This window comes from Sinohyriopsis cumingii, chromosome 6, assembly GCF_028554795.1.
Source record: "Sinohyriopsis cumingii isolate HCF-2022 chromosome 6, ASM2855479v2, whole genome shotgun sequence".
NCBI lineage: Eukaryota > Metazoa > Mollusca > Bivalvia > Unionida > Unionidae > Sinohyriopsis > Sinohyriopsis cumingii.
In genome coordinates this window covers 51324898-51351088 of record NC_142966.1, presented here as the reverse complement: position 1 = coordinate 51351088, position 26191 = coordinate 51324898, and the positions used below count along the sequence as shown (strand labels likewise).

The 26191-nt window shown below is 30.7% G+C and overlaps 1 protein-coding gene across 1 annotated transcript; it reads left to right on the top strand.

Moving 5' to 3' along the window:
- Positions 1-315: 315 nt before the first annotated feature.
- Positions 316-24679, top strand: LOC149796921 (peptidylaminoacyl-L/D-isomerase polyprotein 2-like). The gene is made up of 2 exons (XM_089960663.1): positions 316-412; positions 23445-24679. The coding sequence occupies exons 1-2, from the start codon at positions 316-318 to the stop codon at positions 24677-24679; spliced, it is 1332 nt and encodes a 443-aa protein (XP_089816789.1).
- The last annotated feature ends 1512 nt before the right edge of the window (positions 24680-26191 follow it).

The window sequence follows — 26191 nt, the reverse complement described above, 5'->3', positions numbered from 1 at the left end:
AAGTTCTCATAGGGGGAAAACGTGCCGGAAATAACTCACCAGAAATAATTAATGAAGCAGCCGATATTTGTCAACGATTATTCCAAGGTGGTATTATGGATATCGGCGTTTACCGAGATCTTATCGATGAACTCGTTGATGATTACAGTGACTAGTTGTTACCATGATTAGATGAATGGCAATTAAAATAAGATGATTGTACACAATAATCATCGTAAATCTGTACCTGTCAGAGTAGTGAACTCACGATTACCAGTCTACGAGGAATTTTACGGAGATGGACTTGGTGATGTTGTACGGGGATTATTTACAAGGATGGCCCCAAAAGCAGCGCCTATTCCAAAACAATTGCCGATGAAGGCTATTGATATTGTTCGTGAAAAAACTCCTGGAGCAATGGTCAATGTTGCTGGTAAGGCGTTCTCGGCAATCAAAGATAGACTAGCACGATTAATAAGACGAAAATCACAACCAATAAAATTACCAAGTACTGAAATTATGCCCGCAGACGTCAGTAAAATAATAAATCAAGCTGCAAATCAGAGACTAGCAGCAGTAGCAGATCAAGGGTTTGGTGAACCAAGGAATAATATTTCAAGTTTAAGTCAAAACTCCTAACAAAATGATCGATGCGTTTCCTCTGTGTAAACAAATGAAATTAATGGTTCTTCCTTATAAACGTCCTGGCGACGTTCTGGCGAATTAAAATTTCTGGTAGATTATGGGCGATTTGTGTCTATGTTTCAAATAAAGATCTATTTTCAGCACAGTGGATTTCTAATCTTTTGTTCCCATTTGTAATAGAGGAGCCATTGACAATAAAGTGCATACAATGTTAACCATTACCTTATAATAGGCGGTCACCGTTCCTTTCAGTTATGGAGGTGTAGGGGGATTGTGTTCGATATTCGTCATCAAGACTTTCCAATATCTATTATGATTTCTGAGCTTCTAAAATATCTTCACGGTGGGATGGTGTGGTGTAGATCGAATCAATTGCGCTGAAGTTAGTCTACATTGTGACTTGCTCACGTACACCCCTACATGTCGCAAAGGACCCAATATAATCAACGTCTGCACTTAAACTAAGTCTTATGGAGGTTATGGCGCTGACTGCATCAGTATGGTTTCTAGGTCTGAGCCAACCTGATAACATTCACATTCATCACGAGACGACCCTGATCTAGAAAGAGCATCAGGTGTTAAATGAAAAACTGAGACTGTCTTAGCTATTGTAACAATCTAGCATGGAGACTCGATGGTTGAATGAATCGGAAGACAGTGACAAGAACTCATAATCAGTCTTCAGAACAATTGTTCTTTACAAGAAGGTATTCATTAAAGTGCTTGTAAAAATCACAACAGCAAGAAACCCCCTTCTGATCACACCTGTTGGATATAGCAAATGCCTTTATATCCCCACTTCTTACTGACTCAGATTCTTCAAGCTTCTTCCTTTACACCAGAAAGAATAAAATGGACGTTGAAATCCAATCATGTGCATTTATGTCAGTACCATAGCCACGAGAAAAAACGCTCATTAAATGTCTTCGGATTAAGATTAATTTCCTCTGTCCAACATATTTTATTTGGGTACATTTACGAAGATATAATGCGCACTGAGGATATTGTTGTATCAATCAATATACTACAGCAGTTCGTCTGGAGAAGGAATGACTGGAGGTCCACCACATTTTATAGGAGCTCCATTACCCGTTGAAAATTTGATATGGTTGAGTGGTTTAAATGCTCCATAGAGTCATGAATAATATTGTCTTGTGTTGGTTCTTCTGTGCTTCATCATCTTATAAAGTCATGACTGCTGGTTAGGTTGAATGTACTCTCTATATCCAGAGACAGCTAAAAGGCGGAAAATGAATCTGTGTCCTGGGGATTTAGGCAATTTAATTTTCTGTAATCTACGTACAAACTTATATCCCATCCTGCCTTCTGACCAGCACAAAGGGCTTCACCACCTATGCACTTTAGCTTGTATCTATTTATCCACATGCTATCTTCTTTGGACGAAAACCAGGGCATGTGAGTGTGGCCTATTGTCTAATCGATGCAGCTATTTCACGTTGATTATATACGTCATTAACTTGAAATATCCAAGCTCGAACCCATCATTTGCAAAGACATCACGATACTGGTACTTGAAATAAGCAGTTTCCTTACAGTCTCTGGGAATCTTTTTTTGACATTTCATGAAAGTCTTATATGTACAGGACTGTATCCTTCTCCTTAAATTAGGAACCCGTTTTTGAATGTTTTGGACTTGTCTTTTTCTTGATTTCATCCACATATGTGGTCTCTGTCAATTTTTCTAAACTGGTACACATTTTGTTTTTGCTCCTCATGGTAGAGCAATCTTATCGGAATTATCCTATTCGCTGTTACAATCATAGAATTAACGTTCAGTGCTGTACATAAAGTTGCAGGGTACAGAAACGACACCTGGTCAGAGAGAGACTGCATTATTTTTCTCGCTTTGATCCTCTCGAAAAGTGAATGGATAACATTTTCCCGATTAGCAATTATATTGTATGCAGCAATTTCACAGGCTTGACACTAACTTGTTACATATCGGTAAGTCAGAACCTTAGTTTCAGAGTCTTTGAGAAAATGGATTTAGTGTAGACCATCTACTCCTTTCCTGTTCAGCATCAATAAAAATCGCATCTGCTCCTCTGCAAGTAGGCAATTCCAAGTTTCTTTGTTTACTTTGTCTTCCATTTATAAATCTCAGTTTTCAGTTTCTTTGTCCCCATTTTTGGAAAAAGGCACCATTTTCTCCTAAAACATTCAAGGTTTTGTCTTCAATACAATTTATAAGACTTACTTCCTGAGTTCTGGCATATATTGCAGAGCGCAAACTCCTCTTGGGCTGAGTCTGAATGTCCATTTTTTTTTAAAAAGTGGTCTACAAGACCTCATCTGCAATAGTTCGCCTAATTGAATTTCTCTTTACAACACAAAATAGACATTTGTCTCTTCTCTATCCACGTTGCGCTGACTTTTGTAACTCGTGCTGGAGCTTGCGCTTCCTACACTTACTTAAATGTGGTTAAGGAGTTCTTCGACTATTTTCAACCTAGATTTAAATGTATGAACGGTAATGTACATTGTAACACGGCTTGTTCCCGCCTTGTTTTCTTTTAAATTTAGAGAAGCAATATCATTATCACCATATGAAAACTCATTGAATCAACGGACTGTTCTAGGTCGGTCTATCCTTTCGGCCTCTTCCTCTATGGTGACCATGCAGTTATGCTACAGGAAGATTACTTCTGCAGTATGTTCAGACCTACTCATAATCAATTGTTTGATGGCTACATGCACAGAGTTTGCGAGACAGAAGGCGTGCCACAAAAAAACCCCACTGAAAATGATACTGTGACCCGCATAAAGTTTTCTTTTCTGTAAGCTGTATCATTCCGCCATATTACCTATCAGTGGCACATTACTGAAAACTGAGTAAAGCGTAGACTAATATAATGAACGATGTATCGCTAAAGGTGTTAATGGTCATCATTATTTTTGAAAAAAGTTGTGCAGGATGTGTTTTCAGAAATATTATATTTTTCACATCCGGAATTCAAACTTAAAGAAAATTTTCCTGACCTTACGGTTCAATATTTACCTGTAATAATCGTTTTTATTTATTACAATACCATGTTAAGCACAGACTATACTTCGACATGTCATTTGGTAAGCTGATAACGTGTGTATTTTGCTGAAATTAACTCGTCTATACTTTTTAAAATAGACAATACTATTAGTGTCGGCCTATGTGATATCAAGAAAACAGGGGAAAAATGCAGGACGTAAGGCAAATAAAATATATGAACCCGCCCAGACTGTGAATCACGCTACAGATAAATAATAAAGCGCACTATAAGAAACTTCCTGAATCCATGTAAACTTAAAAATATATAGTTACTCGTTTAAAGAGATGTATTTAAAGATTTCTCCTGTTATTTTGTGCTTGTTCTCAAAATGCTTATTAGTGATTCTGACTTTTCAGAAAAGCTTTTGTAGATCTCGAAAACAGTTTGCTTAAAGGTAGTTTAAGCTTCGCGCTCTTCTAATTCTCTTCTCAATCAAATATTTTCCTAATAAATGAATTCAATCGAAAATATGATGCTTTCGGAATTATTAGCCGATGTCAGAAATATAACAATAGTACTATACAGCTGTCGTTTTGTGTGTATCTTTGTAGCATACGCCGATACAACATTTCTTGGCAATGTTAGGGAATTTTATTTGATGCTTATAAATAATAACATGACAGTTACGTAATTCATGTCGTAATTATAATTAATTTTGGTGGAGGAACCTTTTCTGCCCTGTTCTTCATAGGTTTTTCTGTAAACATTCAATTACAAAATGTTAAAAAAATTCTCAATGGCGTGGTCTTTCGAACTGGAATGCTGAGACGCCACTTCATATTTGTTTCCCTATAGGATCATACATATGACATCTGTGTTTGTTATTTTTTCTCCATCTTTGTCTCCTACACACACACACCCACCCACTCACCCACACACACACACACACACACACACATATGTATGTAACACTTCCTTAAACTTCATTATGTGAACTAATAGCCTTGTCACAGCAATGTTTCTAAGCATTTGTATTGATTACGTGACGTGTCCAAGAAATGTTGTATAGGTGTCAGCTACAAAAACACCGAACTGTGGTGCATTAGTGCTATGGATAAGTGATATCTCACAACAATTATGTGTGCATATACATATACATACATATATATATAAATATATATATATATATATATATATATATATATATATATATATATATATATATATATATATATATATATATATATATATATATATATATATATATATATATATATATATATATATACATACATATATATATATACATACATATATATATATATATATATATATATATATATATATATATATATATATATATATATATATATATATATATATATATATATATATATATATATATATATATATATATATATATATATATATATATTGCAGTCACTGCTTTTGAATGGATTTGTCCGGTCCGAATGGATAAAGGAAGGAGCTTGCAACGTTTCACGCACAGGTAATTAAGCATATATAAAGCCTAGTAGAATATTTATACATAGCATATCTTTATGTTTATTTAACATACAAATTAATATACATACATATATATATATATATATATATATATATATATATATATATATATATATATATATATATATATATATATATATATATATATATATATTGCTACTTGTTTGTTGACATTTTAATCCAGGTTCCTTTATATGAGCTAATAGTCACAGTCATACATGCACACACCGATATATATATACATAGACATACATACATATATATATATTTAAATATAGACATAAATACATATATATATATACATATACTTATACACATATATATTTACATATACATATGCACATAGGATTACACATATATGTAAACATATATACATATGTATACACACATATATACATATAGACATATGTATATCTATGTGTATATATATATATATATATATATATATATATATATATATATATATATATATATATATATATATATATATATATATATATATATATATATATATATATATATATATATATATAGGCATCTCTAACAGGAAGACAATCTTTATATGCCCTTATCGGTATTTAAAACCCGTAAGCAACGAAGGTATATATAAGGTTTTTCCTAAAACTATGTAGGGTTGCAGGTATGGTCGAGGATTGAAGAGTAAGACATTAAAAAATTAAACTTATTTCAACATCAATATGTAAAGCACATTGAAAAATTCTAACGTAAGACAAAATTCACATTGAAGAAAGGCATGCTTTGACTGGGAAGAATTGTCGCTGAAATTGATAACAGAAAGTTCAATTCACTTTTCATACTATGTCATATGCCTGAGAGTACGTTGTGTTAAAAAAATATTTTTTTATGAGATACTAAGAAACTACACACTTTTTTGCAGGAGTGACCGTATTAAACATAGTGGGTTTATTCCATATAGATATATGTGTGTGTGTGTTTGTATATATATATATATATATATATATATATATATATATATATATATATATATATATATATATATATATATATATATATATATATATATGTGTGTGTGTGTGTGTGTGTGTGTGTGTGTGTGTGTGTGTGTGTGTGTGTGTAAAGAATACAAATTATAAGGCGAATAACAGTCCTTTCAAGTGCACTAGATCCTCCAAGGAAGCACATTTGTCTGGTATTGATTATGATAAATGCAATAAACTGACAATGAACAGTGCAAAACTAGTATCTGATTAGCCTGAACGCTTTCGACTCTTAATGAGTCTTTTCAAAGGCAAATACAAAACATAGACAAGACAAACAAATAAAAGACAAAAAACTGTTGTTGTTACAAAACTTTACGTGACTATTATGAGTGAAGATATGTTAAGATCCTGACCAAATGACCAGACTATACACATGTAATTTTTAAGTATCCAAAATTCGTCCGCTTTTTCATACATACTTTATCTTGCTATAACATCAATTGCAAGAAATAAAGCTGAAGTCATACCTAATAATGGTTAAAAATACATTTCTTTTAGAAAAGACATTGTTCTTTATTGTTTCTGAAAGGATGGAAAATCCTTTAAAAATAACATTTATATTAATATATAGCCTCGAGTTAACGGACCAGTCTACCGATTATTTGTCGAAGAATTTAAAACATGATACGTTCATTGAGACAATGACTTGACTGCTCCATGCATGCAATTAAACATTAATATCTGAGAAAGGAAACATACCCACACCAAAACATGGATAATTTCCAATGATTCGATGAAACATCAATATGATCCAAAGAAATCTTGCACTCGTTACTTAATGATTTGAATGAAAATAATAAGTATGTATATAATGCGACGATGCACTTTCTTATGAAAACGTTCAAAGATCTACGTGGTTAGAAGATACTTTAATGGTGCGTGACATCTTCAAAGAATTCATGACCTTAACTTTAGCAAACTATTAATCAGATCAAGTGCACTATTACAAGACATCTGGAGTAGCTGAAAGTTTAAATATATATGGCAGAGACATTGAACTCTTGACATCCTACTATATGTTTTTATTTAATTAAATGTTGAAAAAGAGGTGGAAGTAGCCTTATACATCATAGGCACACTGGAACAAATGACGAATTGCATGCATGTGGTGAAGGGATAAAACGTAAGGAATGGCAGTATTAGGAGAGACAAATCCAAAACCTTGTATCATTTGCCAAAGTTATGCAAATCTTTATGGTTTGGAAATGAGCCAATAAATTGGGGTAAAACGGATTATATGGGCACACGATTAATAAATTGGATAGAAGAAAGTTAGTCGGTTGAAAATACACGAGAACATTAATACTAAAACATACTTAAATCTGCATCCCATTTGAAGTTCTACGCGTTAGCTCCAGTTAACTACAGGTGAATATTATATATATGAGCTGCTAAGGAAATTGACTGATGACTGAAAGGTATAAAACCGAAAACCAATGTGCACACTGAAAAATGTATAGAAATATGTGATAAATTACATAAATTTAAGATTTATATGCAGTTGGATTTCAAACTGAATATATTGCACAACGTTGCATTGTTTTAACAGTAAAACCGGCTTATATCCTTAAATGAATATGGGTTTAAGATAAACATATTAATTTAATTTAAGAAATGCTTCTCTATGGTAACGTTTTCGGGAAAAAGAGAAAGATTTATGGAAACGAACAAAATAGTAAAAATATGCATTGGTTAAAATACATTTTAGCAACTGATGGAAAAACTATCCTTCGTCAACGTAACCCAACAAAGAGATGAAAATGTTATGTTCGTCAGTCTCAAACACAAAATAAAAAATTAACCAAACCGATCTTTTATGATTTTACAATATTAGAGCTATCCAAATTATTGATGCACAAATGATGCTATACAAAATAAACTCTAAATTCGATTGCACAATTAGACAACTCATGACTGATAAAGATTCATTTAAATTTGTTTTCAATTGCTAATTGTAGTAAAAGAATGTTTGCAATTAATATGATTGAGACTGTATACCATGATGTTTCATCACAGCGTCATAATCTCTCCAACTAGTAACTCTAACCGATATTCTAAATTATCTTCTTGATTGATCACCATCATGTTTTCAAGACTAATTTAGACGTAATTTTTGTTGCAGTAAACCCACATTGTCATCGAAATGAACAATATGTAATTTATAGAGAATTGCAAATCTTCTTCTATATTTTCTAAAATATATACACCTCTAATACATTGAAGTTTAAATTGCAAAATTGAATCATTGGAAAAATAGATACAACTTTACAGGAACCAGATCAGCATTGTTTGATGCATAAATATAATCAGTCTGTCCCTTATTAAGCTTCTTAACTTTTCCATATATACCTCGGATTTTTGAATTTATTCCTTTACCTGTTACTGATATCCATAATCTATTTAATCAAATGTGTTTGTTCTCAAATCGAAAAGAGAAGAAAATACAGTCTGCCTTCTGCTTTTAAATATATTTCCACACAGAAGTTTAAAGAGTAAATATATTGTCATTCGTCGAGAAATCCTCTTTGTAAATCCAACATGCGCAATTTTCACCCCCCTTCCTCAAGTGTTTAATAGCTCGTTTAAAATAGCAGTAAAATTGTTTCAAAAAGTATCTTCAAGAGATATGTCTCAAAAGATCCTCTTCTCATTTCTCCAGCCAAATTGACAAATATAACGTATAATAGTTTTGGCTACTGTTTTGAAAAAATACCTGAGTCGACAAGATCATCAAATAAAGTCCGATTACATGTTATGTGTGTCATCAAATTAAACCAATTGATTAAATGGAAAGCCGAAATGCTATGCACACACAACGAAAAGATTATACAAATGTAAGATTCAATAGTAATGGAGGCAATGATACAATTAGATGATACAACTATAAGAAATAATTATTTATGAATACAGAATAAAACAAAAGAATCATCAATCTTTTGTTGCTAAGTAGATCTTACACTAATTTTTCGGAATGGAAAAAATCATAAAAGCAAACGTTATTTAAACAAAAGTGCTGAAATAAGTGGCACAATGTTTGCATGTTACAAAAATACCAAAATCTGACAGATGGATATTACCGTCTCCTCAAAATCGTCTTCCAACTAGGAGAGAAATTAAAAAAGTGAATGAAAATAGAACGGATATGCCGAAAGACCATTTGAAATAATATTTCAAAAACTTATTTTAAAAATGTTAATTGAAAATAGATTTGAATCTGAAAAAGACAGTCCAGTCCTGTAGGTCCTTAAATCATATTTGAAGAAGACAGTAACCATTATTGTGAACAGAGGAATGACCAAAATATCAACTAAAGGCTCCTTTTGTTCCTAAATGGTTTTTGAAAGTGTCTTTAAGCAAGAAGACTGAGCCTGAACGCTGTCACGACCCAAATATGTAATCGATAATAAAGAGAAATCATGCCAGCTGTATTTGGTCTTGCTCTTAAACTAGCTCAAAAGAGCCGATAGTATACAATTAAATAATACGAAAATTGAGTGTTCATTGCAAAACCTGCTTATGAAGAACAAATACCAAGTAATGCTGCTAAATAATATACAGTAAGACAGATGATAAACATTATAATTCATATCTCAGAAAATATGTCCTACAAAATCATCTACAAAGAAAAACGCAGAGATCATCCGCATCTTCAGCATATTTTGAATTATAAATCTCCAAAATATATTTTCCTATTTATTCAAAATCTGGCTGGATGTAAATCTCATCTGATCACCATGCCTTAGGAAAAGAAATTATCAATGGCATGGACTTTCAATAAAACTAAAACATGATTAAAATTATCGCGTTTAGCACATTTTTATTGTTAATAACTTCGTCAAATTTGGCGAAAAAGCTTTCTTAAAAGGACATTAAAATTTCTAGATGTTCTCGATTTATGGGTCAGTCATACAAATAGAATTATACAATCAAATGATGATACATTTACATAAACAATGCAATCATTTAGCATAGATTCAAATCATGGGTATTATTAAGATATTAAAAATAAAAAAATAAGAAATAGGTATAGATTATGAATCGAGAATTTAAACATATTAGACCCGACGTCTCTACACATAACATGTGCAAGGGCCCATTATTTGTAATACTCAGTCAATAACCTTTTAAAGATATGCCTAAAATAAGCATATCAATCAGTTTGTTATGAAATAACATTTAAAGTTGGATATTTTTATATTGTTTGGTTGACTTTTTTGTACGTGATTGAGGGTTGGGGACAGGATTTTTGCATACCTGACTTTTGTCATAATTGTAATTGGTAAACACGATGTTTATTTGAATTTGAGTTCTAGGTTCTAACCTTGCGTACGAGTTTGTGAAATTTTCCATTAGTTTTCGAGAAAATGCCATTGCATCATAGGTCTCTATCTCTGTCTGTCTGTCTGTCTGTCTGTCTGTCTCTCTCTCTCTCTCTCTCTCTCTCTCTCTCACACACACACACACACACACACACACTCCCTCTAAAAGAAACAAATTGGCATCAATAGATGTAGATTTTTAATGCTTGTCCAAATACTTATACCTTTTGTATGTTTCTCCTTGCAATTAAAATCTGGTCACAAATATTTCAGTAAAGATATTAAATTTCAGTAAAAGCTTTGTAAAAATCATGCAATTTCACAAAAATCTTTATACTTTTTTACTAATATTCTTATGCAGATTTAATTTATATTGCGTGCTTCATTTTTGTCCATGATAGCAAGTAGTAAACATGTTTTTATAACTAACATATATCCATGAAAGTAAGTTGTAAACAATACTTTTCCGTTGTAATAGTTCCAGGTAAGTCGTGGTTCAAGTTAAACGTGCTTTTATTCGTTGGAAGTCTTCACATTCTATTACGCTATAGATCAAGTGAAAATGTATAAACACTGGGACTTGATAAGCGAATAAATTCGTCATGTTAATATCAGGCTCTTGGAATTCATGATCACAGTTTGCAGTCCTGTTGTTGACAATAGATCTATTCCGAGAGGATTTATATAATGAGCATATTCATTACATTTATTAAAGAGCTCATTGACTTTGGAATTATTTTCCACTCACTCCAAGAAATTCTGGATTACAAGATTACGAAATATCAGGACATTAAAGACAATTGGAGTTCATTCGGAACATTATATATAGTTGGGCTTGTGATAGGATATTTAGGATTAATTGGAATGTAATTCACAGTGCTGTACCGATATCTCAATTTGTCACATTGTATTTTAAGGAAATCAATTGCTTATTGATTTTACTTAAAATTGGGTTTTCTTTCTGTTAAATATTTTAAGACCTAGAGTTGTAACATTATATATCATGATATTCCCTAATATCCACCATTGAATGATAACTTTGCTTATTTGTTCGATTTTTTTACATCATCAAAATTCCCGCTCTCGTCTCTAAGGAGCTAGAAAAAAAGTTTCTTAGTACAAACTACTAAGTAATTTTAGCCATTTATTTAGTTTATAATTACGATTTATTAGAAGTATATTGCTGTCACTATAAAAGCCAGTTTTTGTTGGAAATCTTATTGTATATAGTGGTTGGATAGACAGAGACAATAAATGTTTTAAAAAAAATTTGATGTACTGTTTCTATCAAATCTAATGCAAACGTTATCTTTCCCAATTTGAAACACACTCTGTAGTAAGAGGATCTTTTAGGTATTGATATTAACTATATAATATGACTTTACCACTGCTTTTCCAGTCCATATAAGAGAATATAATTTATTTCATACGTTGCTCTGGATGTATGCATTTGCATCAAAAACAAGAAAATTATACATTTTGTGTGCATATACGTTTCCTTTTATATTTATTTGTAGGCCTATTGTTATTTGAACATTTTCTAACTTATATATTCTTCCAAGCTATCGACTATCATGTTCACTCTTCACGTCAAGCTATAAACTATCGTGATTATTCTGAAAATTGTGTGCAATAATATCGCAAATATATGATTTTTTTTAATTGTTCTTGCAGAAGAACATGCTCCACATCAATATTATTTTCTTCTGTTGCTGAGTATAATATTCTCTGTCTGGTCTACCCCCTATTATTTTAATTCCTTTGTCCAACGCAGTTATAAATCTCAGATCCGCAGAAAAAGTAAAATTATAGCAATGGCAACAAGTTATTATTGTCTAGAAATGGTTGATATCTTAAATATCTTTGAGTTCTTAAACTTAAATGACTAAAATTTATTAAGATAGTATCCGTGCGGCTAGTGGCAATTATATCCTAATTCATTGGACATAATTTATCGGATATAATATAAGATGAAGCAAGGATATTACATTTCCATCAGCATTTTTAATGCTAGCTAATTTGAATTTGAATTATGCCACATAATGAAATCTACGTTTGTATAGTTTAAACTATTAGAAATGAAATAATTGTTTATTTCTAAATAATATAAATTTGACCATTATATATATATATATATATATATATATATATATATATATATATATATATATATATATATATATATATATATATATATATATATATATATATATATATATATATATATATATATATATATATATATATATATATATATATATAACTTGATTGAGGTAAATACAATTATATTACAAATTCTTCATCAGTATTTAATCGATTAAAGAATATATTGCATTATTTACTATTTACACAATATACAATATTGAGTGACCTGGAGATTGGTGATTCATTAATTGTTTTAAACTGGATATAGGTTAATTAAAGAAACATAATAATGATCGGGTTGTGTAATTGCATTTAGTACTATGTGAATCCAAATCGAAATGTAGTATTGCTGCTCCTGGTATTGTAAAACTAGATAATATGTCTACAAACCTGTTAAATTTGATAATATACCCACTTCATAGATATAATAATTACAGTAATACTTTTGGTGTTTAACGAAAGAAAAAAGTAATATAATTTCTGATAATTCATCATTACTTTGATGCAGATTCTCCAACCTTGTTCTACAACTTAAGGTCGAAAATTGTGTTGTTTTGCAGGTATCATAATTGTGTATTTCTACTAGCTTTATTTTGGGTTTGCAGGGTAGATAAACTATGATATTCCAATGAAGCAAACTCATTTATATATTTTTCATTTGTAGGGTAAAATAAACTAAGTTAACAATTCTAGAGAGGAAAATATGTAAGATCAAACGACATGACTAATTTGTCCGTTTTTGCTTAAGAGAAAATAATTAAAATGACATATTTTCTATGATAGAGTCTGAGACAGGAGGAGGAATTGATTGGCATAGTACATAATAGATATGCTAAATCCATTAAAGAGTCAAGGATAATAAATAATATCTAAGGTCAAGTTCAAGTTAATGTATTATATTCATAGAGTGTTAGTATTTGTTTTTATGATTCGTCAATGTACAAGTTATGTCTGAAGACAGCTTTAGATGGGAAGACACTAAACATTTCACAAGAATAAATTATAATTTATTGATCTAAAAGATGATGATAATGCAGGTGGTGTTTTAGGAGGAGATTTAGCATTAACAAAGAATTAATTGATCATCATTTTTATAATTATTTTTCATTTATACCAAAAGAAATATCATCCAAATATGAGATATGGTTGATTTATGAAAATAAAGGAACAAAACGAACACTGACTCAATTATTATGCACAATAAAATAAAGAAAACATCTGATTTCTTTTCGCAACTTTAAACTTTGCATTCACTTTGGATGATAACTTTACATTGAATAGGACTACTTGACCAATAATGTTGCATCAAAGAATACTTTGACTTCATTTACTATTATCAAGCATAAGAAAAATAACAAAACCAAATATACTTTTTAGTTAAAGACTAAATATGTATCCATAAAAATGTATTTAAGAGTGTAGCTGTTAAACTGTATTACATATTTCTGAATATTGTATTATATCTACTATTTATCTATTTTTATTTTTGTTATCTTCGTAGCAAATATTAGATCTTAAATATTAAATATTAGAATGATCATCTTTAAGAAATAAAGTATTACTTACTTGGTAAATACTGACTAGTTATTCTAATCAGGAACAATCACGATTACTTTGTTGTCTTGAAATAACTTTTTTCTGTTTGTGAGTCTTGTTGTACATAAAGGTTGGAGAGATAACGATATCATAATTAAAGCAATATTCATATTCCAGCTGGTTAAAAATAGTGCACACCTTGTTTCTTCTCAATGTATTTAAACACAAACACACAGACAGTCATGCTATACTGTTCTTTTAAATACATTATTTCAATATTTAATAAATTTTCTGTGTGAATATCAAATACAGTATTGGTTTGTGTTGTTTAACATTTCAATTATGTACTTTTTTATAACTATTATTGTGTGTGACATGTATTCAGATAAACGTGATGGCGTATACCTAAGGCCGTAAATGTTACCTAATTATTGAAGTATTGTTTTAAGCTTTGAATGTTTCCAATACATTATTAGTGTTCTTGAAAGTTATCTTGTTATTCGTCAGTACTACTACTGTTACTGCTTATTCACCATATCTGTATACAAAATAACAATTGAATAACAATACACAACCAGGTATAATTTTTGTCTCCACTTCAGACTCAGTCTTGTGTTCTAATTATATCAAAGGAAGCAATATTATTCACAGCCATTACTGTGATAATTTCAGTCAAGGCTCTATGATTTGTCCACTTCAGTGCGTACTTTATCCACTTCAAGTTTCAACTAATCACTTCAGTCGTAAATCGTTGTTCCACATCATTAAAATGTTCTATTATCCGTGCTCTTCTTTATCTAATTTGCAAAGATTACCATGTACCACACATATCTTTTAGACAATTCATCACTACATATTTTATTATTTGTTTCGTGCAGTTCTGTTACAGCATGAAACTAATTTGATAGCGGTGGCAAAATCTGTTCATTTAGCTCTTTGATCTTCTTCTGTAATCAGTGATAAATAACTCTTTACTTTTTCTCGCCGTTTTGATATTACATTCATACTCCGTGACTGCTTTTTCAATTTTAAGTTATCTTTTGGAATTGTGAACAACAATTTAGTTCTAGTTATGACCTTGTTGTTTGAGTCAGCAATTATGTGGTAAAACAAAACATTAACTTTATGTTATCTTGAACGTTTTCTTTGATCACTTTAGACAAATCATATTGTTGCTCAAGTTGTGACTTTGAAGTATTATAGCTGTTTAGAGAGTCCTTTATTTCTTCGATGGGAATCTCTATTGCATCCATCTTCTTGTTTATCATTTGTTTAACAGGCATATCAGTATTGTTGAAAGTCTAGTATCTAATCTTGTCGATCTTTATTGCAATAATCAGAAAATCATGTGTTTGTATTTAATATCTATTTCATGTGTTCATTACTCTATTTGTGAAGCTATTGCAGCTTTAGTGTTTTTTTTTTTACAACGCCCTGTTTAGTCGATAGGAGTTTGTTATATGTCAGTATCTTTGAAGTTGTCATCATTTCATTACTAATGAGTACAGTTCCAGTAGCAACATCGTTTGCTACGTTTGGTTCATCTAACATGATGATAAGATGATTATTCATGTTTAAAGTAAGGCTAAATATGTAATGCGTAATTTGTTTTCATTCTGACTTTTCATGCGTTTTGTCTTGCAGTAGTTTATAATCTCTATATTTATTTAGCACGGGAAACATAGATTATGGCCTATGACATTTCCGTGTTCATAGCTGACACACATATAGCTTGTTCATTGATTCAGTTTTAGTTGCCTGCAAAGGCTATTCACAGTTACGAAACTACAATCAACATGCAAACGTTTTTATGCTTCCACCAAAAAGATTTAATCGTATTAACATTCCTAAAGAAATCGGTTTAAGCAATAATTGTTTACCGACAATGTCATGGTAGAGCGTAAGTCAATTAAAATGCCAATTTGGAGGACTGATCAGCAAATATAAGCTTATTTTAATTTGTCTCCCTATTGACACTGTGAAGTGTCATAATGTGGATGATGTGAATAACGAAGGCATAATATTGCAAAGACTGAAGCACGATAATGACAAACTTTTACCTGTATCTCTTTATCAAAGAGTAAGCCTTAAGTAAACCTAAATGACTTCAATGTTATATAGTTTTGCAATTTACCCTCATGTTTTCAGTTGCTTAATAATCGTCCTTGGAAAGTAATGCCATTATATACTTGTTTTAAACTTTTCCCTTAAGATGTCAGTTGATGAAACCATCAATTCATTGTGATCATTAAATAGTAATAATTATGAATAATATAGTATTCTGATCGTAATGCAATTTGAAATAAATTTTTGAAAATTCACTTCGACCTGTGACTTTTCGTTTTGCATGTCCGACATTACTATGATAGTTCAGATTGTGACTTTTCTGTCTAATGTAAATCTGTAACCTTTTGTCCTATGAATTTCTGTCTGTTTACCAAGATTACCATCTCTACTAACACTTGTGTCCGAAAAATATATTTCTTTGAAAATCGTCTATCTACCATAGTCTGGGTCATTCGTACATATCAATGTATTTCCCTCTGCTTAGTTTTGCAGGACACACGGTACTAATTATACGGAAGAACTGTGAACCAGTCTAGAAATAATAGAGTATTTACAGGTTTGGTGGTCCATAATTGGTTAATAATGAAAATTAAAAATTAGGAAAAATATCTTTTGAGAGCTTATCCTATATGTAATGTAAAAAAAATATTGACAAATTTCTACTGATGCAATTTTAGCATTTTTAAAGGCTTGACTCAGGAGTACTCAATACTGAAAGTATCATCTGATTCATTTGGTGCAGAATCAATAATACGTGTTTCATGCACATGTATGTAAACAAAGTGCCGCGGGTCAAATGGTGTTCTCCACACATAAGTCTGCACCAAGGTTAGATGTGCATGAAGAAATATAGGTGTCATTATCAGCACCCTGAAATTTTAAGTTATTGAATTTTGAATATGATAGTGTTTCCATATGTTTACCATTGGAGATGAATTAGTACCGTGAGTCCTGCAATGCTTATAGATACTATTATAGTGTTCTGTCAATCCAGCGTTATCTGTAATTTAATCTATCTTTTCAAACGTACATTTAAGCTCTTGTCTTTCCCTATATATTTAATTGAACTCATTTATCTCATTTATTCTACATTTTCAGTAAAGAAACCAGAATAATAAATGTAATCTTTTCACTAATTCAGATGACACAATGAGTCTATTGTAAACTTTAAAATCTTCCTCATTACTGTGATACTATACACACGAAATGTTGAGTTCTTTGCTATACTGTATTGATAATGTTTGTCATTATGCTTGCCATTTATCAATCTTTTTTGCCATAGTGTATTTTAATAATCAGGGATTAAGTCATGTTGATTCATGTAATTTTCTATTAAAATTGCGTTTCGTGATTCGACATGTGTAGAGGTTATTTTAATCAAATATTAGTTCTCTAGTAATAATGGCTTCTATAAGTCCGGCTCCAGTTGATTAAGTTCTATATCTTGTTTTGGTGGAGTGTTACCATTCCATTGATTTGCAAGAATTGAAATCAATTTTTCGTCTCTAAGAAAGTCTCAAGAAAGGGACATTTCATGTTTTAGACATGTGTTTTAATTGGCTTTTGCTACATTATTTAAAGTTTTCATGAACGTTTGTGTATGGAAAAATGCCAGAAATTATAATTTCATCACCTGCTAAGTAAAGCTACTTCTTTCTTTTTCATCTGCATTTAGTGTTGATTTTCCCTCAGTATGTATCAAGTATTTTATGCTTTTACAAATTGTCTACCACGTTATTACCAACGTGTATCTTTCTTAATTTATGTTATTTTTCCGACGATGGAAATATATTTTCTTGATTAGTATTTTAATTTGTGAGATTAAAAAATGTTAATGTAGGTAATGTAGAAAGAAATATGATACATAATATCATAATAAAAATATTATGTTAAAGAAACCAATATGCAATGAAGAAACTAAAACTAAGGATAACCAGAAATTGGACGTAAGAGATTGAGGACTAACACGGAAATCAGAAATCAGAAAACAGAATACAATATATTGAGCACTATAATTCCATAACGACCCAAACCATCATGATAAAATGTCATCAAAGCAAGAGATAAGAGAGCACAATAACGACTCGAATCTTGTATATATAAAAAAATACTTTACTTATTCGGATGTTTTTTCACAATATTCTTTTTATTCAGTCTGCTTCTTATAATACACGTGTTGAATTGTTGTCAAAGTAGCAGGTCAAATGACAAATGTCTCCTTAAGTATTTAATACGATTTAAAGTTTTGTGATTCTCTTTTAAGGTTGTGAGCAGTTTATTCAGTCCATTAATTGTTTGAAATTTGTTAATTAAAGAAGCTGGAAACTAGATGATAATGTTTCATAAATACTTTGATCTTTTCGATGATATTGCATTAACAAAAATTCATGTTTTCTTGATTTCTGTTCATACATTGTTTCCAACCATTAGTCAGTTAAGATTACCCCACTTATCATTGTTCGCGTATTTTTTGTAATCTTTAATATCAGGGTTTTGTCTCCGGTTATTGTTCTCTCAAATAGAACCTATTTCATTTTTCAAGTTGTTTATTTGTCATTTAAAAACTCAAAATAGCGAAAGGTGGAAGTAAGTGTGATCGTATATATATGAAAGTCGAACTTACGACATAGATTATTATATGGGTCAATCTCGTGATTCAACAAGTAGGTATGATCAATCAGATACCAATTTACCAAATGCCGGATTTGAAACTTTGACAAACTCCTTAGCTTTATTGGATGGATGCAAAACCTTTCTTAAACATATTGTAACATATATATATATATATATATATATATATATATATATATATATATATATATATATATATATATATATATATATATATATATATATATATATATATATATATATATATATATATATATATATCAAACACAATATAAATTAATTACATTTTTAAAAACATATTAAGGAAATAAACGTTATATTAAGACAAGGTTGAGATTTAATACAAATTTTCTAGAAAATTTAGTCCTAAAATATGTTGGTTCCTAACTCTATTGCGAGAGAAAGAGTTGGGTCTAAGTCTCTGAAATCTGTAGGCTGAACATAAGAGTGTGATGGGCATCGCATGATCGAAACCACTATCTTTGTAGCAAACAGCTACCATCATACAAATATCATTAGACCTGTCAGTAAGAGTCCACAGGGATAATTATAACTGAGAGGATAAACAAATGCTATGAACGTTTTTCGTCAGTTGAATAGTAAAATAATAAAATAAAAAGGGGACAAGTTATAAAGGATATAAATTAAAAAAAATATTCAATTTTATATAGTGCACTGGCATTAAGGCCATTTGGATACAAAGTATCTAGTTTATGAATCCAATAAGTTTCTTTTATGAGTCTATTCATGTCACCACGCACAATATATATTGGCATAAAAGAAAAATCAAGTAGAGATTGATTATTGGTATTAAAGTGTGTTGAAATATTAGAGGAAAACTTAGGATCTCTATAATTTTTTATGAAGGCGATGATTATTCATTCTCTTAGAAACTTGTTGAAATGTTTGTTCAACATATTGCATGCTACATTTTTACAGGTAACCAAATAAATCACATCAGTCGATCTGCAGTTAGTGTTATCACGTAGAGAAAATACATCTTTTGCACATCGAGAGCACCGGTGTCTGTTACATTTAGATCACGAAAATTGTCTTTTTTATTTTCTGTCTGTTTAGTTCTAATTACAAAATCTTGCAAATTCTTGAGTATTCTATAAGCGAGAATTGGTTTATTTTTGTAATGTGATTTTCCGCTGGTTTTATTTGATAAATTTAGGAGACTGTAATATTTATTAATTATACGACCTAAATTAGGTAATGAAGGATTGTGGAAAAGATTATATGTTTCTCTATTTTACATTCTGCTGTGTTTAAAGCATCATGTTGAGTAAAATTACGGGCTTTGTTCAGCACAGTAAAAATTATATGTGTAGGATAATTTCTATTTTGGAAATATGTTTGCAATTTATTCAACGAATTTTGTAATTAACAATCATCGAAATAATGCGTCGGCATCTTTTGGCCTGGCTATATGGTATACCGTTTTTACATGACATATGATGACATGAAATAATATTCCACGTATTTGAGGATATTAGTATCCTTGATATGAATGTTTGTAGAGATAGTGTTATTAATATTTTTTTTATTACATTTACATCTTAAACGAAACATGCGTATTAGATGCATAAGATGAATAGAGAACATGAGGTGCAATATCCATGACGCGTGGTAAAAGGAATATTAAATGGTCTGCCATCATTACAATAGGCCGTCGGGTATTTCTCTGCATATACTCACTACGTTAGTGTAGGAAATTGTGAATCACAAATAACAGATATTGATATACACTTTATTAGCTGGATTGAGGAAATTAAGAAACATTTTGACAAACAAACGTATGCACCGAAACATATAGACATGATGGTGGTGCGAGAAGCATTTTTTTATTTCAGTGAATAATTTAAATAAATAAATCCACCCAAATTAAAAATTGAACACAACGATAAGAGTGAATCCAATTCCGATTTTAAGGTAGGAATGAGTAATGTTTCAAGTAAACGACGTTGATATATAAAGATAAGATGTATAGTAGAACCAGGATATAGGCCAGTCTCCTTTCTAAAACATTCAAAGTTATCAACAAGTTCAGGAATTTCCAAGTGATCAAATAATGACATAGGCTCAGATTAAAATAAACATGTTTACTTACAATGGTAATGATATGAATATTTAATCCTTAATTACAGAACAATGTTAGCTATGTATTATGTTGTTGGCAGTATGTCATTATTTTGGTAGACCATGAACTTCTTTTTTGACTTAGGTCAGTTACAAAACACAGAAACAGATAACAATATAATCATGGAGAAAAGAAAGCGAGCAATACAAATTAAACGTACATAACAGGTTTATGGGCCATGTGCAGACATATATAACCATTACTGTACGTTTATGTGGCATTCATCTATCGTCTTTACTAATGTCCATTATACTACCGATTGGAAAGATATTCGCCATATTTTAAATGTGATAGGAAAATAACATGGCTTAAAAAGGCTGGGCAAAGACACTATTGCAGTCAATGAATCATGAGAGAACTGCGCAAAAAATTTGAACGTTTTTTTAACCAATCAGATTCACAGAAAGTGATATGTTAAAACTACAAACTAAGTATGCAAAGTGTACTATTTGCTGAAAGCATTCTCACAAGGTAATAGAAAGAACATAAGACCATTCAGCCAGTAATTTTTGTATTTCAACGTAAAATATTAAACTTGTGTATTGTTTTTAATAATATAACTGTCTCATAATGACAGTAATATATTCCATGCTGCCTAACTTCATTGCCTTTTTTAAAAAATCTCAACTTAATGACGAAGAGAACTACATACTACTGAGCAGTTTGATAAAGCAATTGTTTTCCTCATGTTACAAGATTGAAGAAAAGATGTTTATTTAAATGTTATCCAGAAATGTGATGTTACGTTTTAGAAATTTAGGAATTGTTTCATCTTCAAATCTAGTAAGTTTGTGTGTCGTTTGTATGTTAGGAGACATCGAAGTTGTAATTGAAAATTGTATGATTCGGCCGTCAAATTGTCATATATATATATATATATATATATATATATATATATATATATATATATATATATATATATATATATATATATATATATATATATATATATATATACATATATATATATACATATATATATACATATATATATATACATATATATATATATATACATATATATATACATATATATATATATACATATATACATATATATATATACATATATATATATATATACATACATATATATATATATATATATATATATATATATATATATATATATATATATATATATATATATATATATATATATATATATATATATATATATATATATATATATATATATATATATATATATATATATATATATATATATATATATATATATATATATATATATATATATATATATATATATATATATATATATATATATATATATAGTTATGACTCTATGGTCTTCAGGTATTTAACAGATATAAGCAATATCAACGTTTTATAAAAATAATACTTAACAATTTATTTATCAAAGTTATCATATGAAAATGTAAAAACAAATTACAGTATTATGAATTGAATTCAAAACAATTATAAAAGGTTCTATAGAAGTCTCCAAGAATCAAATGTTCCCAATGAAATTAAGATTTTCGAATGTACTAGTCTGCCAACGTTCCTGATGTAAATGGCATTGTCCAGAACTCCTTTGGATAAATTCACAGTAGTCCCAGAATAATATATTTGTCCGATCGGCACATTGTAATTCCAATGAGAAATCTGATGTCTACTTTCATATATTATCTAAACAATATTAAATACATCTTCAGACTGGTGTTGCAAGGAAAACGTAGGAAATAAGAGAGAAATAAAAGCTCATCTCTGCCAATTTATATACAGGCATAGAGTCATAAAATGCTTACTCATTAAGCGACATTTAGCAAATACCCCACATCGTAAAATAACCCCATGACCGAACCATCGAATGGGAAATAACTTAATTCATTTAAGAACCCAACTGAGCGACCTATTGAATGGAAAATAGCCCAAATGTTTTAAACATGTTTTATTATTATTGTTATTATTAAACATCTTTTTATAGATCATATGCAATCTACAGGACTCTTTAAATCCCAATACATTAGGATCTAAGAGATATTGTTCTCAGCAACGTAAATGGGTTAATGAAAATGTGGTGACATTTTGATGCGACATACGAATATTCATGTTAAGGAGACGGATGTCTAACTAGTATACTCCAAAGCATTTGACGACATCCATCTATTAAGCGGCCACATAATCTGTTGAACTAGAAATAAAATGATATGAATCAGCTAGCAGCCACCTTTACTTTTTCTTATTATTGCACCCAAATACAATTCGGAGCTCGCAAAGACATTTAATGAAATGAAATCCCCCTGAGGCCAGTATGTAAGTTTATGTTTTTATTATCTTACTTGGATTGTTCTTGGGCTTTTTCCTTTGCCCATAGAAATGATCACCGGTACACTGGAATTGTAGTATTAAGTATTTATAGACGAATGAAACTTTGTGTTGTTTTGTTTCTGACAATTATTTGACGAAATTTTCCTTATAGGCAACAAGGGGAAAGAGTTTATTCTAGCATCTGGCAGAACTAGTTTTGGACCGTTCGACGTAAAGCTTTTCGTTTCATCAACTGAAAATGTGTCGATTAGTGTCAGCTCCCCTAACCCTGGAATCAGAACGCAGCTTATCATAAACAATCCAGGAACACAAGAGATTATTGTCGACAGAAGCATCGTGCAGACTGAAACCGGTATCAGTAACAAGACCATTATCATTCGTTCTTCTTCTGAAATATCTGTCCACGGTCTACTCGATGTTGGCACTACATTAGTAGATGCTTTTACAGCTTTGCCTATCGAGTCGCTGTCAACAACGTATGTTATACCATCATATCATCCCCATAACCCTAACTACATTGTTATCGCCAGCGTGAACGACGGTACGTCGGTTTCTATAATACTGAACATTATCGGTACCATAGCATTTGAAAGCGTTATTTACAATAATGGAGATACTATACATGTACATCTTGAGCAATTTCAAACACTTATGTTAAGCCATTTATCAGATCTATCAGGAACCATTGTAAAGAGCAACAAGCCGATCTCTGTTATTTCTGGTGGAGATGTTGAAATTCCGATAGGCAAGAATGATGAGGATTATATACTATCTCAGCTTTTACCAGTTGAACACTGGGATACGAAATTCATAATCCCTCCTTTATATCCGCGTTCAGAATCTCTTATACGGATATATGCTTTTAACCCAAATACAAGTGTCACCGTCAGAAACGAAACGCATTATAAAACAAGGAATCTTACAAGAGGAAATTTCTTAGAAGAGATATTGGGGAGTGGACCAGTTGTAGTGAATAGTAGTCAGCCAGTCAGTGTGGTCCAATATGCCTTCAGTGAGGATTATGATTCCTCTTCGCATGGCGATCCTATAATGATGGTTATACCCGGGATTAATCAATTCTCTTCAGACTACTTTTTTCCTACAAAAATAGATTACAACAGAATGAATCATTATGTCTCAGTAATTATAAAAAGCAATTCACTTTCCGGGCTTCGATTAGACGGACATTTGCTCGTAGATGCAATATTGCCTGTGCACGTCAGTGAAGAAGATTACGTAGTACTTGTTCAAGAATTGAGAGGACCGTTTCATAATTTAACCCATATTGATCACACGATAAAGTTTGGTGCTCTTGTGTACGGATTTGGAAAATATGTGGGATATGGATTCCCAGCTGGATTCGAATTCACAGATATAGGTACGTAGCACGGTAGAAAAACAATTACGGAATTAAATAGATGTATTATTAATTTGATCAGAATATAATGCTTATTGTTTTGAGTGTGAACTGCAGACAGGCGAATCTCTGTAAAATTTATCTACATGTTATCAGTACAGTAACTTTATCTGAATGCTTGTATCTCATCGAGTATGATTGCAGAAAGAAGAATAAATCTAGCGAGCCTCATCGGAACGCCATACAAGTTCCAAGATAGATAAGCTGTATCTTCACATTCAGTTTACAATAATCTTACTAGCATTATGTTGTTGCGATTATTATTATGTGCACATTTTTTTTTCCGTTAACTTTACATTGTCATAATCGTTCAGTATGTTACGATATTGAAATAGCGCGCATTCATATTGCACTCATAAAGGAATTACGTTCTATTGTAAACAACCAATGGACGCATGCCTTTTCCTGGACTCTCACATACCAGCTGATTTGGCACATTCCGAGTTAAGTTTTTTGATACAATGTTTCGGATTTAGGCGGGCGATAGACGCCAGATTTCATAAAATTGCTGGGTCCCTAAACTAGCATGCAATTGACCATGCATAAACTGTCTTATTTAACTGGTAACAAGAATGCCAAAAATATACTTAGTTTTACATCCTGAATTTCCTCAAAAACAAGAACCTCTCAGGTCCAGCGTTGCCACATGCATTATGATAGAATTATACTTGAGGTCAGCAACCTTGTAAAATTTGGCACACTTTGAAGATAAAAACTTAGTGTCGAGTTAAGACAAATACCAAAATAGGAGAACAATTATAGCGGAATAATAGCAGCTTGGATTTTGTATCTAATAATAAGTGAACCAAGATGTATATCTTCTAGATATAATTATGTAATGACTTAATCCACGTCTGCGATAAATTACATCATAAGTTATATCATTGTATCTTCATACAAGCAAACATTTTATTAAAGACTAAAAAACAATAAAAATTCAGCTGGTGGTAGTTAGTTGGAACTTCAATTTGTCGATAGCACGAATTATCATCAACGATAGGCATAGAACAGAGTTGCGTATTAGGGGGTGAACGTACAATTAACCTATCTGTTTCCTAGCAACCGAGACAGAAAGATATGAACATCTACAATACACTAGCGAAAGTACACAAAGAAAAATCTTCCTAAATATTGTACAATTTCATCCACAGCTTAAATAAGGACTTGTAAATGCGAAGCGAATGGTCTTTTACATTATATTTTATGATCCGTTATGCACGGAATTTGATTCAATGTATACTTTTTAATATGTATACTTTTGTAAGCTACTTTATATAAGTTCTAAAAACTGCGTATTTGTAGAAGCGCACGTATATTCTTTTCTGACGTCTTCAAGGATCCATTATTATTGTAATTTCTTTTAAAAAATACCGAACTTGAGAAAGGCAATATAATGTTTATAATTGGTCCTAAAATGAAGCGAAAAATATCTGACCTAATGAAAGTCTTTACATTTGCTTGTGAAAAACGGAATTTAAAAC

Bases quoted from the DNA above. Each gene is read 5' to 3' on its own strand.
- LOC149796921 (XM_089960663.1), top strand. From the start codon at position 316: ATGGCCCCAAAAGCAGCGCCTATTCCAAAACAATTGCCGATGAAGGCT. The intron at 413-23,444 runs GTAAGGCGTTCT...TTTTCCTTATAG, and splicing joins AGCAATGGTCAATGTTGCTG to GCAACAAGGGGAAAGAGTTT.